The 20,261-nt window shown below is 43.6% G+C and overlaps 1 protein-coding gene across 2 annotated transcripts in view; it reads right to left on the reverse strand.

The window, feature by feature from the left end:
• Positions 1-1,010: 1,010 nt before the first annotated feature.
• Positions 1,011-20,261, reverse strand: part of ano2b (anoctamin 2b) — a 57,605-nt gene continuing 38,354 nt past the window's right edge. For both annotated transcript variants that reach the window (XM_068586378.1, XM_068586377.1), the window contains 5 exons: positions 17,954-18,106; positions 17,497-17,549; positions 16,702-16,880; positions 6,919-7,024; positions 1,011-5,917 (listed from right to left, as the gene is read on the reverse strand). In XM_068586378.1, coding sequence (XP_068442479.1) covers positions 5,546-5,917; positions 6,919-7,024; positions 16,702-16,880; positions 17,497-17,549; positions 17,954-18,106 — 863 coding nt within the window. In that variant the 3' untranslated portion in view covers positions 1,011-5,545. The remainder of the gene's footprint in view (positions 5,918-6,918; positions 7,025-16,701; positions 16,881-17,496; positions 17,550-17,953; positions 18,107-20,261) is intronic.

A 20,261-nucleotide genomic window follows, 5' to 3' on the forward strand; every position in this document is an offset into this window, starting at 1 on the left:
GGCTATGACAAAAACAAAAAATATACAATGTGTTACTGAAGCATTGCCATCAGTTTCTCTAAAACTAAGCAGAGCTGAGACACTCGAAGCGCTTCTGAATATTAAATCTGTTTATTTTCTAAACATCAGTCTGGTGCTCATTCATTTAGGTATTTTTATCTTTCATCCATGAGAATAAACTCCCATGCCGCTCCCAGCTGTCTCGGCTGCAGTAAAGCCTGCGTCAAAAGGAAAACGTTCATGGCTCCGTTTCTTACAGGTGTCAGTGTGACTGGACCCCCACTACTGTTTACACTAAAAAACACTCGACAACTCCAAGACTAACACAAAAAAGTACAATATTGATTGCGAAGTTAAAGCCAAATTCTAGTGAGAGGTAGTTGTTTAAAAAACGGTTTTAATTGATCTTGATGGAAACAGCTTTGTTTGCTTATGAAAAGGTAACAACTAAATGAAGTATTCTAACGTCGTATTTCCATAGCATAGGAAAGTACAATGAGAAAGTACACAAGCTACTCTCTCTCAAAGTCTCACACCTGAGACAGAAACAATTGTTTGCGCATCCTCAGAACATTCCTGTCATCTGTAACATCTTTCTCAATTAATTGTTTGTCGCATTTCTTTTAAACTTTCTACTTGATGGCATCAAACATTTGAGTTGTAGCTCTCTAGTTTATGGATTTAGGAGACTTTATAGGAGAAGAGGTATCACATGAAGTTTAGTCCATCGACCCAGCCCACCTCGGCCCATCGGGAACCAAACTTTCATGAAACCTTCCGTGTGATGTTGGTAAGTGGGTCAATCAGAGGATGAGACAAGTAATCTGTGAACATAGGCGGCAGAAATATTGTCCCATATTCAGCCCTGATACCGGTGTCATATTGTGTTGTATTAGGAAACAGTTTACTTACGCGGTTGGCGTTCAATGTGAGCATCCAAATGTTGTTATCAAATGCATGTTTAGTAATCATACCGTTTATTTCTTCTGTTTTCTTTTATTTCTGTTTTGGTCTCCACCATCTTGCAGAAAAAAAATACAGATGATTAGGACTTTAAATCTTATAAGTGCTTCTCAGTTTAATCAGAGTGTATTTGTACAGTTGATTTTGCATGATTAACAAGTAATGGGCAGTCCACTTGCTCTTGTATTTGTTTCCCCACACTGGTACACCTGTAGAAGGAACGCTGTGATGGTAAAAGGCAGGAAGAACAACAGCGGGTTTGGCAGGATGTATCCCTAAACCACCATTTCTGTGCAGCTGGGTTAGGCTACTGGTTGCCAAAAAACTTCAAGGCAAGACCGAGCTCAGACAGTTGTTTTTAAGTAGAGAAGCCTACAAAAAGAAAACAGGCACCTGAGATGATGACAAATATGAAGTCCATTCAAAAACACATTTCAATATTGGTACCTGAAGCATTACATTGCTGTCAAACTGGTTGTGTTTATTCATTTCTGAGGATTTTTCTTTTGGCCAGGTAATCTCACTAGGACTGCCCGACCTAAACAATAAAAATAGAATAGACCAATGAGACGAAAGCAAACAAATCACACAACGTGTAAAAAATCATTTCAGACTCCATCCAACAATCTTAAGAACAACAGCTTAATTAAGGTAACGACCAGGTCAGGATGAACCTCTTCATAGTGAAAACATTTCAAGACAACAATGTGTCACTGGGTCCGTAATGGACAGAGAGATGTTTGTGTTGCATTGGAAATACTACAAGAGCAGTTACAAGGCCTCTGAAACAGTACTGAAGGTTTGCAGCAGCGATTCTCATTCTTGATGTACAACTATTGATGCCTGTGGAATTATTTTTAAATACCCCGATGAAGCATTTTTGGTTTAAAAAAAAAAAGATGTAATACACAGCGCTGTGCCATCAGTGTCTGAATTAATATAGAATGTATGGGAGACAATATATACAATTCAGTTAATGAACTTACACTTATATTTTATTGAATATTTATTAAATACCTATTTTTTAAAGGATTTTTAAAATTTTAAATATATATCTATTTATAAATACATATATATATTTTAAAGAATCTCTTGTACCCCTCAGAATACCTTTATGTACCTCAGATGTACACGGACCCCCATTTGAGAACCACTGATTTACAGCACGTTTAGATCTTAACAAAAACTGGGTATGATGTTTCAAGATGGCCGCCTTCATTCCACAGAAAGTTGCTGACCCGGTGCACACTCCAGATATTTGCTGCTGCCATTGTTTCTTGTTGGCAGGACTGACTCTTCTCACACACTAACCGGGTCTTGACACATCCATGGGTGAAGTTGAACTGAAATCAAAATGTATTTTTTGCTTAAAACCCAACATAAGTTGTCTGTTATGACTGTGCACTAGTTGAAATCGGCGCCCTCAAAAAAGACAGTTTAGGCCTTCTGCCTTGCTAGTGCCTCCTGTGTGGGTGTTCTGCAGGGGAATTGTTGGCCCTGAGTAACCAGGACATACCTGATAAGTTCATACCTAATGTATGCTCAAATGGCTTGAAAGCGTCACTTGAATTCACACGAACACACAGGCAGGCGACGGGTTCGTCATGGCTCCCGTCTGTGATCAGAACACATACGTGACTGTGATTCTGAAATTCACGGTTTACAGACTAGTGTTTTCTGTGAGGTTTGACAGTCTGGTAAACCCCTCGCCTGCACCATGAAGGAGAGACGGCTAATGCTAGCCGGCTAATGCTAGCCAGCTCCCCTTCTTTCTGTAATGGAGGATAAGCACTGAGCGTGTGGGAGCTGTGGAGGACTCAGTTGTTGAAATAACATGAACAAAAGGTTAGCAAGCTAGGCTAGGTATCTTCCACTTCCTCAGTGAAACGCTAGCCAACTAATCAGCACTATGTGAGCTCGTTGAGAGAGAGAGATGGGGAAAATCTTTTATATTACATTTCGTGGACTGCAGGGCTGTGACTGTTTCGGTAAGTAGTGCAACACGGAAGTTGACGACATATCTCCGAGCACCTACTTCCAAATCTTATTGGGAGTGTCTATGTTCCCAGTCTTATTGTTTCCAAGGTCCAATGTTGCCGGGTCCTATATTTTAATGGTCCTATGTTCCCACAGACTTATGTTTCCAAGGTCCTATCTTCCGAAGGTCTCATGTTTCCATGGTTCTATGTTGCTACGGTTCTATATGTTCATGGTCCTATGTTTCCAGTCTTATGTTTCCAAGGTCCTATCTTCCCAATGTCCAATGTTGCCAGGGTCCTATATTGTGGGCTGCTGGGCTATGTTTCTACAAGTACCGGTACTGCACCACAGAAGTTGACAACGCATCTCTGAGCACCTGCTCCCAAATCTTAGTGGGAGCATCTATGTTTTCAGGGTCCAAGGATCCCATGGTTCTATGTTCCCAGTATTGTTTCCAAGGTCTTATGTTTCCAGGGTCCTATGTTTTCAAGGTCTTATGTTTCCAGGGTCTTGTGTTTCCAAGGTCCTATTTTTCTAAGGTTCTATGTCTCCAAGATCTTTTGTTTCCAAGTTCTTACTTTTCCAAGGTCCTACGTCCACGGTGTCCTAAGTTACCCAGGCAATATTCTGTTACACATCAAGTCAACTTTTCAAAATGTTTGAGGCTGTCAAGAGCTCATTTTTTCAGGGTCCTACGGTCAAATCCATGCTTTGTTCCCTATGACGAGTTTCCACAATAGCCCGTGTCATAATAAGCAAATAGAGGTTGTGAACATCATTTTCAGGTTCCCATTACATGCTTTGGAGCTGGGGAACCAGCTTTCTTATTCCCAGGTTGATGATAACATACTTATTTTACCCTAAACTACAAGCTTTTCTGAAACCTAACCAAGTAGTTCTGTTGCCTCAACCTATGTGATGCCAAACAGACCTGACCCGATGTCACGAATTGGGAATGAGAATGGACTGGGGGAAGGTCGGACTCTTAGGACATAGGAACTTATGAGCAGAGAACTCTGGGAGAGCATGTATGTAGGACTGGGGACCATGAGCACCCTTTGCAATGTTCCCAGTATGTGGCGTAGAAATCTCCAGAACAAAGAACCCTGAGACCCGCTGCCAAAGAAAAGACTCCATCCTTTCTCAAAAAATGGAAGATTATGCATATTAGTTAAATATTGTTATAGCTTATATTTCCTTGCACAAAAATTGGGAATACAAATTTTAGTTTTACTTTAACATGCAAAAGATAATTGAGTTAGTATGCTAACAACTTGTTAACAACCATACAGCAATAGTTTGACCAAATACTGAAGCCTGCCCTATGTCAGCTAGCCAACAAGTTATTAAATATTATCTAAACATAAGATCTATTGGGGATAAGAAGGACTGCCTGGCAGTCAGAAACAGATGGTCCAGCTGTACAAAATAAAATATGCTTATAAGTCGTTTTTTTTTTTTAAGCTAAAGACTTCAAACATGGCTGACAGGTTGCACGACACCAGCACGTTCTTCTATGCAACACACAGTTCTTCTATTTGGGCAGTAGTCACCCAGATTTATTACTTACCTGCAGGAATGTCAGAGTACACAGTCTATTTCAGATTGAAGGAAGGACTGCTTAGGGAAGTATTCGTTCCCACGGCAATACAAACAGTGTAATAACATGATAAGATCATTTCTAGCTTACTGCCATTCACAGTTTCACAGAGTGGGCTTTCTCTTTGCAGTACGGAGTTATTAAGTGTCCTTTTGTACTCCGTCGACAGCCGTAAAGTCCATATGGCTAACAGGGAAAAACATATTTTCTTCGCAGTCTATTTCTAAAAACTACAGCTCGGACTAGAACCTATGAGTGGCATGCGACGCGCGCCACATTGGCATGTGCATCTGTCCATCAAACATGTAGAGCAGTACGACGTGTGTACCGACGGACGTGACTATTTCACTGAAGTTTGAAAGTTGATTCAAAGTAGTGCCTGAATTCTACGGAGATAAATCAGAAGGAACACAGGAAGTAGTGTCAGGGAAGTGATTCGCTCTCCTGGGAGGCTCCTGTGTGCTTTCAGTACCACGTATTGAAAAGTGTCGTAGCTGCTACATAAAGAGCGTCAGCACATGAAGCAGGAGCGTTCTGACGGTAACGAGCCCATGTCCATCCATCCATTTGTGTTGAAGTCTTCGTCACTGAATCTGTCCGTTCGTTCTCGGTCCTTTATTTATCTCCTGTCTCCTCCAGGTTCTTGTAATATTCGATTGTTCAGACTAATACTGTAATTATTGCTTGTCTACGCTATGAAGCAAGTGTGCCTCACTAAATCATTGATTTAAAAAAAAAAAAAAAAAAAAGGTACAAATGTGAACACTTTTATCAGGTTGGTGGAACTGGGAACAACACGCAGACACTCATTCGACCAGTGGGGACGACACACATTCAACCACCCCGAGACCAATGAATTGTTCAAAATGATGCCGTAATCTCACAGAACAGCTGTGTCAGACCCCGGGGACACGACAGACACAGGTTAAGACATTGGAGAACCCAATCACTCGGGCGAACGCGTTCTCCGGGCGCGCGCTGAAGCATCCAGTGTGTTGCGCGTCACACCATCGTGTGTCTGGAGTTCTCGTTCTCGCTTCGGGGTGACGCTGGAACGTTCCCGGTGAACTGGCTGAAGCTGGCCGCCCTGCTCCTCGCCCTCGGCCCGCCTCCCTCCCCGGGCCCGCCCTGCGTCTGGCCCGAGGGGAGGGTGCTGAAGCGGCCCGGCAGGTGGCTCGGGTGGAGCGTGTGGCGGCCCGGGTGGAGGGTGTTGTCCTTGGAGAAGAGGCTCTGGATGAGCTGGAATTTTTCCTTCTCCTCCCGCAAGAAGACGTCGACCAGGAGCTTCTTCTCCCGTTTGAACTGCTCCACGATGGTTTTGGGAACGTCGGGGATCCCCCAGGCAACGATCAGGCTGAGGAACATCACCAGATTCTGTAAGGAGTGAGGGAAGAGGAGAACGGACTACGTGAAAGAGGAAAACAGAGACAAACGGATATAATTCCTCCGCTGATTTAAAGGTGCTGATTTGCATCAGCCAGAAGAGATGATTGCGTCGCACTGTTTGAACCTGAATGGCCTCGGGCCGTCAGTGTGTTTCAGAGCTCTGACTCGACGGCCTCACAGCCTCCCCATAGTTTGCATGTGGAAGTCTCTCTGAGCGAGACACTGAACCCCCGAGCGCTTCACTAGAGGAAGCCCACTGCTCCTTGAAACACTAAAGATGTGGGATTATTCCTGTGGGATTATTCCTATTCTAGTGTCTGTACCTGCACAATAAGTTTTTTTACTAATGGATTGTATATTTTGTTACTTTGAAGGAGTTTGAAAACCTTGTATAAATTACACTTCATTATTATGTTAACATCATCCGATTTGCCCACCGCCTGAAAAACCACAAAGAAATAGTAAAAATAAGAATATGGGACTCTTCTTCCATGAGGTCCAATGTGTGAAATTTCTGGAAATCTGTTCCTGTGACTGATACTTCAGAAAGATTTATCTGCAGCTGTCTCGACGGGACACTTGCTGGACATATTGTGGAAGTGAGGCGTGCAGGCGGATGTTTATCAACTGAGCTGCGTACTGACTGAGGCATCTGGTAATATTCCCAATCACATTGTGATCCACCTCATTAGGAAAAGAGCAGCAAAAACATATGCACATGATATCATTTTATGTGCCTTTTTATGATTCTAACCGTTTCCATTCGACTGCAGGACACCACAGAATTGTGGGTGCTTTTGGGTGCTTTGAATTTCACCAAAAGTAATGAGTGAGATGTTGCTTAAAGCTTCCCAACATGTGTACGCATCTATTAGATGTCTAACTCCTATAATGCGCCATGTCGTGCTTTTGAAACGCTCCTAAATGTCTGGACCCGAGACGCATGAGATGACTGACGAGCTGGTAGAGCGAACACAATGAGCTCATACCTGGAACAGGATGACGAAAGCCAGTCTGGCAGCCAGGACACACCAGTACTGTTTGGAGAAGGTGTACGCGTCTGAAGACCAGGGCGGCTCCCGGTAGTCTTTGTACCTGCGGATATAGAGTGAGGATGCAAAGAAGATGGAGTCACTGGAATGTCACTGCTTCATGCCTGGTGGGGCTTTGTTTGCAAACGTGACGACACCCATGTGTTTCGGGGACTGACGCTTTGAAGCCTTGAGTTTTGGCGTTTGCCATCTTGTTTTTTGGCCGTTGCCATCTTGCTTTATGACCTCATCAAGTGCAACCAAACACTGAAGAAGACATTTCCAGTGAAAACACTGTAAAAGGTTTAAAGTTCTAAGATAAAAACATGAACCACTCCTCGACCGGACAGCAGCGTAGCAGCGACCTGTCAATCACGAGGTAGCCCCGCCCTGAAGCCCACCCTGCTTTATGGTCTATTTGCCTCTAAAATGGACCATAATGTACTAAATGAACATCATGCTGTATTAAAGAAGACTTGAAACTAGAGATTGAGACGTAAACTCATGTTTACTGAGGTAATAAATCAGGAGAGAAGTAGAGTCATTGTTTTATAGACTTCTTTTCTCAGCCAGAGGAAGAAGGCAAGGTTAAGGAGCGTTCAGCTTGGCTTCTAGTCGCAAACCTGGAGGTTTCTGTCTGGAATCAGGAGGTCACCTCCCACACTGCTTGACTGACAGGTGATCGCTCATACACGCAGCGTCTTTCCTCCTCTAAACTGTGAGCCGTCCTGATTTATCTTTCACCTGCAGGCATTCAGACCTCCCATCTCCTCCACTCAGCTTACGACCCGACTCAAAGTGCAATAAACTTTATAAGGATTCCTTCCCTTTGTTTTCTTTGTAGGAAACTCTCTCAACAGCAGAAAAACTGGAACCACATGTCTCGAGAACGGCAGAGGGCATAAAAAGACGAATCAAAGAGAGAAACAAGAGAGGAGGATGAGATAACAAGAAAGAGGAAAGGAACAGAGGAAGGAGAATAAGACCATATTAACCATCTGTTTTGGTAATAAGAGAAATATGAAGAACAATTTGAAGCCTTGAGGATGTTGAGGATCTAACACACATAAATGAAAACATTATTGAGTTAGTCATTGGTTAGTTATTTATGAAATTGGATCATTCTGTAATACATGTTGGTGATGCTTTGCTCATGAATGATTCCTATGTGGGCGTATGAAGTGTTACTATAACGCAGACTCATCACAGCCCAAGTCTTTAATTGTCGGACAGTGAGAGGCTATTAAAAAATGAAAACACGCTGTAGAAACGTAACCCCTGGCAGGCGGACGGTTTGGCCGCCCGAGGCAACGAGACCGGAGAACAAAGCGAGAGGATGTCCAGGAGCCGGCGGGCTGTTCTGAGATGTAGACGCATGAATAAAACAATGGAGTGTCTCGGTGGTCTGAGGAGCGTCAAAACATTGGTGCTCTGCTCTCTGTCGCCATCTATGAAAATGAAAACAAGAATAATCAAGAGGATTAGCACGTGTGGGCAAACATCTGTGTTCCAGCGGTTCTGGAGAAAGATTGTTGATACAGTGGGAAACTGTCTAGGTCCAATTGAGCGATGATTGTCATTATTATTGTTATTACCGTAGCATTTCTCATGAAGATTACCATCTAGTTGACATTTATAAATTCATTACATGAACACAAACTAATGAAAACAGACAGCTTTGTTATTTACTGGCTTATTTGCTGCCTTTCCCCTCATCGAGCGACAAGAAGGGGAGAGGGATGGCCGCGGCATTATTTAACCCTCGAGACGAGGGCCAGGATTTCCACGTGAGCATTCGTTTTGCCTCCAGCTGGAATGACTTTCTTTCTCCAATGTGTGCGCAGCTCCAGGCCGAGAGCTGGAAAGCAGACGTATCATGGCGTAGAAAATGTAAATGACCCATAGCCCGCTGTGGTTTCAAACCGTTTCTTCCATACGCCGTCATGTGTGAAATGACCCAAAATGAACAGTCAGCCGTCAGATCTGAACAACACATGTATAGGAATCATCTGAACCCGCTCCCTGTGCTGCACACAAACTGTTGCTGATTGGCTGGAATAGTGTTTGTTCAGAAAGCTGGCAGACCGTGAGGTGATATTCAATCACCTTTTTTTAATCAAAATCAAGTCTTTGGCGAGCAGTGAGCTAAGTTGACAGCGAAGGAGGAATCTGTTGATGCAACAAATCACTTATTATCCAACTGTTAGTCTGTACTGTAGGCTGTGAACAGGGGAGCGATACTGCAAACTATGCACATGCATCAGACGTGTGATTTCATTATAATTTAAATAGAGGAGTGCAAATTGAAGCGTATGGGGGTGACTGTGGAGTGGAAATGGCGTCTCAGCTTTTGGGATCCATTTTCACAACAGCTACTTTGAAAAGATTCGGCCTCTCCCTGTGGGAGGATGCTGAGTCCAACATATAGCATTCCTTTGAAGGCGAGAGCAGCCGGACAACGCAGATCATTGTCCATCTCAATGAAGTCTTTGGTCAGAAGGTAAATGTGTCCTCCCAAACCATTGAATGTACAGAAGAGATCAAAGGGATTGAGATGTATAGTCAAAGATCTGCGTCATGTGGAGCGGCAGCTCTACATAGAGCTGTCATCCAGTCAAAACATAGCCGCCAGCGGCCATTACGGGTTCAATCCCATCACCGCTCAACAGAGGGAAGCTGCTCAGAGCCTCGAGCAGCAGCCAGCAGGTTTCAGGCTCCACGACGCTGAGCAAAGTCACTTTAGCGGTGAATTCGGTCTGAAGATGCGAGAATGATTTGGTTTAGAAACACCAGTGAAACACACGTTAACCCGTAGGAAGAAACTACACACACCACGGCAGACTTCACGGTTAGTAGGCAACCGGAGCGCTGTCCGTGGTCCTGACACAAAAGCGAAGCGACATCATCACATCACGTGTCAGAATGTAATCGTGTTGTTTCTGCTGTATTTTTATAAAGACAAACAACAGTTACACAAAAGGGGGAAAAAAACACAACTCATGCCCCATCAACACACTCGGGTGCCGGCGACACGACAGTGTTTCCCTCAGGCTCGCTCACGGGACGCGATGTGAAGCGTGACAAAAACAGAATATGTTTGAATTAATCAGTCGGTTGTTGACTTTGGTCTGTTGAGGTGCGGAGACACTGACCTTTATAAAGGTCATCATTCAAATTCAAAATTAAATAAGACAGCAAAAAATGTTCACCAAAAAAGCTCAGTTCAATATTGATCAGATTTAAGTTTTAAGAGGACGTGTTAAAAATGTTTTCTTGCCAAAAATTCGAAATAGTCAAATATTGTTCTGCTTTTTTTTGAGAGCCCATTGAGCTGAACATGCGTGTCCAATTTCTTGACTGTCTAATCTGCAACATGAGCGGCGTAGCCTTCAGAATAGCATTGCAATAAACCAAGATTGCGATGACTTGATATATGTCCACTTTTCATTTACTATCTGTCAGTAGAGTAAAAACATGTATCATCCATATCATCCAACCACATGGTCCAGCAAAAAGAGAGAGCAGGAGAAAATGCTGTGCCAAATATGGAAGAAAAGCTAATTCAAATATGCAGAACAATCATGATGAGCCACTGAACTGGCAGTTTGTACTGCGTGTCAACCAACTAAATCCAACTATTTCTTCATATATTTATCTTCAATTTGTGTCTAATGTCATCTTCAGGAACATTTCTTGGCTTCTTATTTTGCTATAAAGAACCGGGAATGCAGGGAGTGCAGATCACACTGGAAGCTGTCCTTTACAGAGGACACACAGCGGTCAGATTAATGTGATGGAGTTTAAATTGAGTCAATTGACACACACACACACACACACACACACACACACACACACACGCACACACACACACGCACACACAGACATGTCATGAAAAGATTCCTTTGGCCCTAAAATAGATGAACTGTCCTGATTGTCCCACAAAGTGCTTGACCGGCGGTATAGAAAGGGAGGGTGAAATGTGTGTGTGTGCATTGTGTGTGTGTCTGCGGGGCCTTATGGTGTCTGATTCCTTCTCCTTATACAGTCATGAGTGAGGAATGCGGCCCGTGAGAGTCGGGTCTCCTCTCCCTCTCTTTCTTCTTTGATCTATTCATCTTTCTCTCACCCGTTCACTAACTTTTTACAGTGTTTCCGTTGTGGATCAACTTCAAATGCGACACGACCTCAAACTCATGCCACTTCAACTCAAACGTGCCGAGGTGGAATCAATTTTATGAATAGTATTGTGAAAGAAATGTCTGTCCCTCTCTCTTCCTGTGCGTGTGTGTGTGTGTGTGTGTGTGTGTGTGTGTGTTTCATAGACACTCCATGTTTGGTTATAATAGTGCAGCTCAGCAACAACTGGAGCATCTAACTCAATATTCTTTCATAAGACCAACGAGATTACTGTTAGTATGTGAGAGTCTTGGGAATGTGTGTGTGTGTGTGTGTGCGTGGGTATGTTGCCTGCGTTCCCATGAGCAAAAGTAGTGGATGGTACCAGTCAAACATTTCCATTCTTGGTATCACCTCAGCCGAGGTCGTAAGCAAGGTGAGTCAATACCAGACGCTGGAATTAAAACCAGCCGGACCCCTGATGGATCGCAACATGGGACATCCTGCATGAACCCGCCATTTTTTTTTTTTAAATCAGAGGCTACGGTCAGAGTCGTTTACTCGACCCGGACTTTAAATCATTTCAGCTTGCAAACCAACGACCGACACTACAAACACGGCGATGGACGGAGCGAGGCCGTTCCTCTGGCTCAGGGACGGGCAGACCTTCTGGCTCAGGGGCCACGACGAGTTTGGAAATTTGACAGACGGGCCGAGCCGAGTCAGGCTGCGTTCACACCAAACGCGTCGCCATTGTTACTCACGCCTGAAAGGTGGCGTGGCTAATCTCCATAAAAACAGTTACTTTATACTTGTTGAGTGAATTCCTCACACGGGTTCATAATATTATCCGCAGTCCCACCACAGCGGCTGAATGACGGCCGCTATCGGCTCTTCTTCAGGCGGACCGGCAGCGGTTTGACTCGTTGAAAAAGGCCGAGTACACCAGATCCACTCATTCAGCTCTTACCTTTCACAATAAAAGCCCCCGAGACATTTGAATCGCTGCATACCTGTTCACCAGAGACACATGGCCTCAGAGCATTTGGCTGAAAGAAAACTCAATAAAAAAGAGCAGACAGTAGATTAGAAAACCCATGGAACACATTTAGTCATGAGACATCTTCATAATTTGTGTGGCATATTTATTGCCGACATGTTCCAACATGTTATTTGGCCTCATAAACTTGTGTTATTTCTGAACTAAGTACATACAAAGAACAAAGCTTCTATTGCTGCACCCAGTTTAGTGGTCACTAATAAGAGGGCTGCGGTTCAGGCCCAAGACGTCGTATCCCTCCCTGGATTTATAATAATAAATATTTGAGAATTATTCTATGTTGACGGAGCACTTTTAAGAGGCACAGCTTGTCCAACCTTTACGGCTCTCGTAGAGCGCTGCAGGAAACACACAGACCAACTACACGCACTGTAAATCCTCTCATGAGATGCTGCTCACCCAATAAAATATGTGTATTCCAATAAGCACTGTGACTCGAGTGACGTCCAAACACATACAGGAAGGAGACAGACTGGTCCGAGAAGTTATTTCATAAAGAAAAGTGGGCGGCGAGATATTATGTTAATTTTTTCCACGGGCAGTTCAAAACCAGCGAGTCTCATATGCAGCAGTGGACCAGACACAGGGGATACCGGGGAAATCCCCTGTGTAGCTAAAGTAACATACATCACATGGTTTGGATGTTTCTTGCAGGTTTTCAGAGCTTTTTAGTCATTTTAGGACATCCTGCCTTGATTTGAATCCAGAACACCGGCACTCCGGCAGACTTGAAACGTACGTTTAAGTTTCATTTTGTGGAAACGTTCTCTCGTAGCCGCTTCACATGAGTCAAGAGTCAGAGGCTCAGACGCACAGACGGATGTATCCGCTCATCTGTCCAAATAAAACCGTCCTCTTTTGAAAATTTCTTTCTGTGCGGCCTGATACCAAGGGGACGCTGCGTCACTCGCTCACAGTAGAAGACGTCTTTGAGAGCGATTCAACAGCATGGCACCAACACGCAAATCCTTTAAAGGAGAATACTGATATTGTTTCTTATTCCCATGTGACTATTATGCACACACACACACACACACACGATGCATTGAGTGGGCGACGCGTCATGTCGTGTGTTGAGGAGGCCGGTCTGACAGTAACTCCCAGGTCACCAGTCGATGAAATGTGAAGCGCCACGACGAGAAGAAGCACAAACGTTTTGAGCAAACGTTCCCACTCAAATCCATGCTGTATGTCTAAATCCAGCTCAAAGTGTACTGGAAATGAATGATGAGCATTGATTTATTATAAGTGTATATATGATTTATAATTCCTCCTGTTCAATTTAAAAAGAAACACAAACAATATTGTTCTGATATTTTAATTGAATTATTTTTCATTTGACAGTCAGTTGTTGACTACAAACAGACGTTGACACAACTATTAGGCTACTTCAATATATGTTAAACATTATTGTGATGACCCAAACCTTTACAAGAGGACTTTTTCTCTCGTTGGACCTCATTGAATTTGACTTGAATACTCCTGATCTAGAGGGATCTTTCTATAAGATATCACACGATAATCCATCACATCACTTGGCCTTCACTTGATTTCCAGCTGATGAGAGTTACGACAGTCAACTTCCCATCAGCTCAAGAAACAAGCGCTGCCTTCATATAAAGTAGGCAGAAGCCTAAAAGTCTTTTGTCATAACACTTTTTAAAGTCTTATCCAGGAAGAGACGATGATTTGCAACATTTAAAGCCGTCTAATCACAAGAGTTTGTGGTTAACTCGTCCGCTCTCTTGTCTTTACTGTACATGATTTATCTGTTTACGTTGTGCATTTGTTTTTTTCTTTGTTTATATCCCCGTTGAGCTCCCTGGAAGAATATAATTTGATTTTAATCCAACTAACGTGAGAACATGTCAGGAGCACAAAGAAAAAGAGCTTTACTGTGTGAAGTTGTCTTTTCTCCTGCCCTCTCCACATGGAGGTCAGCCAAAGACTGCAGAGGCTGGTGGAGATGCAATATTTGCTCAAGGGTACCTCAGTGCCTTAAATGTGCATTATTTCTGAAGGCCAGCAGGGTGAGACTCCTCTCAAAAGTCTATGAGAAAATGACTTTACTCCTCAACTGATTTATTACCTCAGCAAACATCGTAAACATGAGTTTATTGTCTCAATTTGTAGTATCCTGTCTTCTTCAATACAGTGCAAGTACAAACATTTCAATGATGTCGTCTAACAGACACCCAGCAACAAAAGCCAAGAAAGTCCTTCCAGCTCTCTGCTGCAGCTCTGCATTCAATGCAACATGCACATAAATGTATTATAAGGATTTTTTGTTTCCTAAAATCAAGACCAAATGTTCCCTGAACCCTGTGACGTCAGACACCAACCATGACAAATGTTGCTTTTACAAGGAAAAGGAAGATAGCAGCAGCTACCAGACAAGATGTTACACACCAATATGTAACATCATATTCTCACAAGGAAATGACTGTGAAAACAATCCCTTCAAATCCAGTCAGGTGGCAACACGAGAGACTGACACTTCATCTGTACGTGGCGTTGTGAATACAGTAGAGAAAACGTGTCTGCAGATAAGTACAGTGCTGAGCACGGCGCTCTGCCTGCTGACGCAGAAACCTTTTTCAACTCCCTCGCACTGCTGTTTTTAAATGTAATTAAACATTTAATACCTTAGTGGTTGGCCTCTGTCACACCATCCATCTATTTATCCACCCGTCCAACTCCAGCGCCTCTCTCCTTCCCTTCCTTGCTCTGGTTTATTGCTCCATCTTTCCCTATCTTCTGTTCAATAATAGCATCCCTCATCGCTCCATAGTCCATACATGCATTTATTACTTCTTCCCCTCCCTCCTGCGTGAATTCATCCACACAACTAACACAACAACAGTAAAAAAAAATAAATGAACAGAGCGAACAACAAAGAAGGAAAGAAAAAGAAAGATTAATTAACTGTCATGAGCATCTGACAGACTTTGGATTAAATACGGAGTTGAATCGGTTGCCTGAAGCAGCGAATCCGGTCTGAATGCAGTCTGCACGTACACGATACAGCACGACACGCACTGCAGACACGCACTGCAGACACGCACTGCAGACACGCACCCTTCTTGGAACATTCTCCAGCCAATTTCACGCCTTCATTCAAGGACCTTGTCGTGTTTCCTGCGTGACGTACCGCGCTCCGTTGGCACAAAGGCCGTATTCTTGCACTGCAATTATTAGCTGTCTTATGTAACAGCGGGCCGACCTCTGTCTGTGTGCGCCGGCATCCATGACCTTTTCTTCTACAGCGCTCTATATTGATTATTATGAAAGAGATGCCTGCCACTGGCATGAGGGAAAATGCAGAGACGACACAATAGTGCACTGTATTTCCAAATCTGTAAAATCATCAACTCCAAACCATCTCAGGCATAAACTAGTGTGATGTCCCCACTAGACGCAGAGAGGGCCTTGAAGGCATCCAGAAAGAGATTACCTGTGTGCATTAAGGGCTTCAATTCCATCTCTTACAAAGTATACATGTAAGCAATCAACAATAACAAGTATTACTCTTCAAAAGCATCTGCCCTACTGTATAGAACTCATTGAATTCAACACTATATGGGACTTTATGCAGATGATATATTGTTTGCTGTATCAAACGCTGACGTCTCAGTTCCTCTTAGCTCACTGAGTATTTTGGTACTCTGTCAGGATGCAAAACCAGAGCGCTTGTAATTCTGCTGCCTCGGCTGCTTTCTGACACGCTCTGTGGAAACATCAACTGAGTCTTCTGCTTTGCTCTCTGGCACAAAAACAGAAAGATTGTGATGTTGGTTTAGCGTTTCTGGTGAACAGTAAAGCACTGTGACTGTTCCATATGGCACCCAGTGTGAATGTAAGAAAGTGGAAATGTTGTGTCGGTTGTTGCCAGAAGGTTTCTCGATATGAATGAAGGCTTGAAGAGAAAGAGAAAACTCAGTTGGAGATGGACTTCATCACCAAAGAAGAGACAGAGACATCCTTCTATTAGATTAAATGGATACCAGGCTTGAAATACACATGATAATGGCAGCTATTTGTAGTTGACACAGAGACGAGAGTGTGTGATGTAATAAAGCCAGAACTATGAGCTACGCCAAAACAGTGATGTTTCATCCACTTGGGCAAAATCCCTCCAACTGATTTCCTCAATAAAAAATAGATGAACTGACTCTTTTCTTGAATGTTCTGTGTGTGCAGATGTCGTTGCTGTTCAGCCGTCTCTGAGCCAATTGCCAAGCACGCCCATATCGCCAAAATGAAATAATCCTTTATTTCATGACCAAGTCTTTCTGCCAATGCGACAATTCAACTGTGAGATTGGCAGTCGAATCCTGCTTCTGAGGTTGAATTGTCCATTAGTCAACTATTTGGCTTAACCTCTACCAATCAGTGCGTGCTAGCTATTCTTCTTGAGGGGGCTTTTTGTGTCATTTGTATTTATGAATGCCTGTCACAGAAGTGTTAAGCAAACTGTAATTGAAAGAGTTCGACCAATATCTATAACGTTCGAGTGTGCATGTGTGTGTCTGTGTGCATGTGCATGCATGTGTGTGTGTCTTTACCGGCAGACGGTGATGCCCCCTTGCTCTAAGTTGTGTGGCGCCGTGCCGGGTTTAAAGTTGGACACGTTGAAGTGGGAGAGCGTGTGGTCGATGAAGCCGTGCATGGTGCCGGTCTGACTGAACATGTACTGGTAGACGAGCCGGGGGATGAAGTCTGATGTGAAGGAGATCACAAAGGCCTCCGGAGAGAAAGAGAGAGACACGGCAAAACATTTTTCGGTCATGAAAATGTATTAAAACCATGAAAATGGAACAAGAGGTTTATAAAAATCTTCCTTCACTTTTGAGTGGAAGAGCTGCAGGGGTTAAACTGTTCATTTCACATGTTTAAAAGCACAGTGAACGAGATATGGCAAAGATGTATTCATTTAGTAGCATTAAACGTACAACATGCTGGACACACATACATGCACTAAATGGGAATCCCGCTCCCGGTTTTCCACTGCCTTGAAGCTCCTGGGGCAGCTTAAGTGTTTGTATATGTGTCCAATGCCCATAAGCTCCAGAATAAATAAAACATCTTCGCTGCTTGTTTTTCTTGATCTACACAAATCTCTTTAGTATTAAAAGTAAACGGAATAGGATTTGATTCACTGGCCAAGAACAAATCCCGAGCAGAACTTTCCTGACTCCACAACACACCTTCACCTCGACAGATCAGCACTTTAAGGAGTCCGGCCAACGCACACGCCAACATGAGACTATGACTATTTTCATGCACTTCCTGTGCATTTATCTGCCTTCATAACTAATTCAACAAGCCGGTTGGTGCAGGCGCATTGCATTAATACTTACATTTATAATGACTGAGAATTTTCCCATTCCACTCAGGATGTTGTACCATATACCTAGAGAGAGAGAGAGAGAGAGAGAGAGAGAGAGAGAGAGAGAGAGAGAGAGAATGGTTCAAGCGATAAGAGGGAGGTGAAGTACATCTGAGGCTGACGAGAAGATCGTCAGCTCTGCAGGAATTTGGTCATAACTACCAAATTATTAGACAGATGTTTGCTTGATGTTGGTGCTATGAATTTCATCTTGAGGAGGGCATAAATATTTGTAGTGAAGGTTTCATGGCAATGCATCCAATATCGTTTGGCCCTTTGAGCAGCTCCTGTGCTGTAGTGGCAGTTAGTATCTACACAACTATAACACATCCGGTGTGTGATGTTTTAGTTTTCAGCCCTGGTTGCACACGGTAACCATGAACAAGTTACGTGTGGTTTCCTTTTTAAAATGCGTCACAGCAGCTTACCAATGTCTTTGGCGCGTACGGCGACCGGCCTGCGCAGCTCCGTCACAAACTTCTTGGCATCCAGTCGGATCTCGATGACGTTGTTGAGCAGCGCGAAGAGCGGGGCGAGAGGGAAGGAAGCCACGAACAGAGACACGAACCCAAACTGGATGACTGGAGAGGAGAGGCGAGAGAGTCATTTGGCCCGAGGGAAAATGCTTCATAGGCCTTTTCATAATTAGATTTGGGCAGCTTGAATTCAGGGCCATGTTACGCATAACCTCCATTGCACAGGTACCAACACCTTTCGGGTTGAAGAACACGTCGTGAATCTGGTGCAGACCTTTTTTTGAATGAGGCCCGTTGTTTAACATCATCATTACGCTGATGACATTCAATTGTACGTAGCAAAAATGAATGCGGCTGCACAGTCCTCGGCTGTCGCAGCTGGAGTCCTCACACAACCCGAGCAGGGCCGACTACCTCACTCATGGAAAACCCCGCTGCGAGGACTTACATAATTCTCTTACATAAAGATAACCCAAGTTACACTTTTCTACCGCCGGGCAGCGGAGACAAAGACTGTCTTCAAATTGCTGACTGCAGCATGATGGAGAAAATGAATCAGATGCTTTGAGGTTTAACTTTACGTCATCGTTGTATCATGGGTGTCTACTACCGCGTCTGCTTCGGTCCAGCTGCAGGCGCTGCAAAGTGCTTTGCCTATTTTTACGGCTGCCTCGCAGCGGAGTTTGCAGGCAGAGCGGCGTTTGAATATCAGTTTAATCTTTGTCCCGCTTTTTACTCAAAGCACATCCCTGTTGGGGAACTTTGAGCATCTGAAAAGGTTGTTCAGTACTCTGATTAACGAAGATTTTGTTGACGAGAGAAACACATTTCCTCCCTCAGAGGGAACTCCAGTGGCGTCCACACCAGATGTGACGGTCATCCACTGGAGGTCGGGTTCAGGTTATTTCTAGTTCTCTGGCCGTGATGGTTGAAATAGTGATGGGAGGCACTGGAGTGTGAGATATTACATACTAATCAATGAATTATGCAATGTTCTCCCTATTTACAAAATGGCAGATGTCATGGTGAGTTGCGCTACAATCCCCGTCCTGTTTCTCTTGAAACACATCTTTGTGCGGCCTCTACGACGCTGGAGCCGGCATTAAAAAAAGAAAAACCACAGCCATTTCTGGGGGCAAGTGAAAAGAGGAATCCACAACAGAAAAAACACACATTTTAAAGCGTCAGATTGACGTGTTGGTGAATAGCCATTTGTCTGGCCAGGAGTCACACTGTCTGTCCACACGTCCTCTGTGGTTCAGACGACGCCTTTTAAGGTTAAACGCTCAGCAGCTAAACTCAGACTTGGCTTTTTTCTTCTTCTCACAATCAAGCAGTGTGTGTGTTACGTAAGTCAGTCTGATTAGATAACACAGACACACAACATCCGCGACTGATGATTCAAACTACAGTTGACGGGAATGTTCCGACAGCACTTCACACGTCACACCAGCCTCCAGGTTGTGTAACTGGGAGATCCAGCGATACCACAGTCTTTTAACTGCATTCATCAACGGTGTGCAGATAGATTTTGGGAGAGAGAGAGAGAGAGAGAGAGAGAGAGAGAAAGAGAGAGAGAGAGAGAGAGAGAGAGAGCACTGATATTTACAGCACCTATGTTCTCAGCAAAGAACGTCGAGGCCAACAACACGACCTCCGTCCTTTTATTCCTCTCTGCAGCGCAGTGCAGCGCAGCGGCGAGACAGGTAGTAATAATAACTTTATACATATTACACCTTTCAAAACCAATGTTACGAAGCTCTTTACAACAAAATAATTAATGTTACTTAACGGTTGCAACTAATATCAGTGAAGGAAAACAAGATAAAAGTGAGCCTTCAGAGAGTTTGTCTGAATTAAAACACGTTAAATAATCATTGGACCTTCAAAAGAGCAGCTCATAAGACTCGGCTGCACTGTATATTATTTGATGTTAATATATATATATATATATATATAAAACTTTAATTTCCTTCATAAATGCTTTTCTCTGGAAGCGTTAATTGATTTGTGACTTGTTCTGTGAACTAAATTAACACATTGTTATTTCTTTGAACTGCTTATTAATGACCACAACATTTATTCAAGAAAACAAGTATGAATGTGTTGCGTTGGGACAAGTTGGGCCTCTCCATTTACACTGGTGCGCCTCCTCGTGGAACAAGTCAGTGTGGAGCATTGACAACGGCAACGTAGATCGCAGTCTGTCAACACGAGTCCAGGCTCGCCACTCCAGCTTTCCTTCGGCTTCAGGAAGGTC

This window comes from Clinocottus analis, unplaced genomic scaffold (assembly GCF_023055335.1).
Source record: "Clinocottus analis isolate CAN_PGR_092001 unplaced genomic scaffold, fCliAna1.0.p SCAF_20, whole genome shotgun sequence".
Taxonomy (NCBI): domain Eukaryota; kingdom Metazoa; phylum Chordata; class Actinopteri; order Perciformes; family Cottidae; genus Clinocottus; species Clinocottus analis.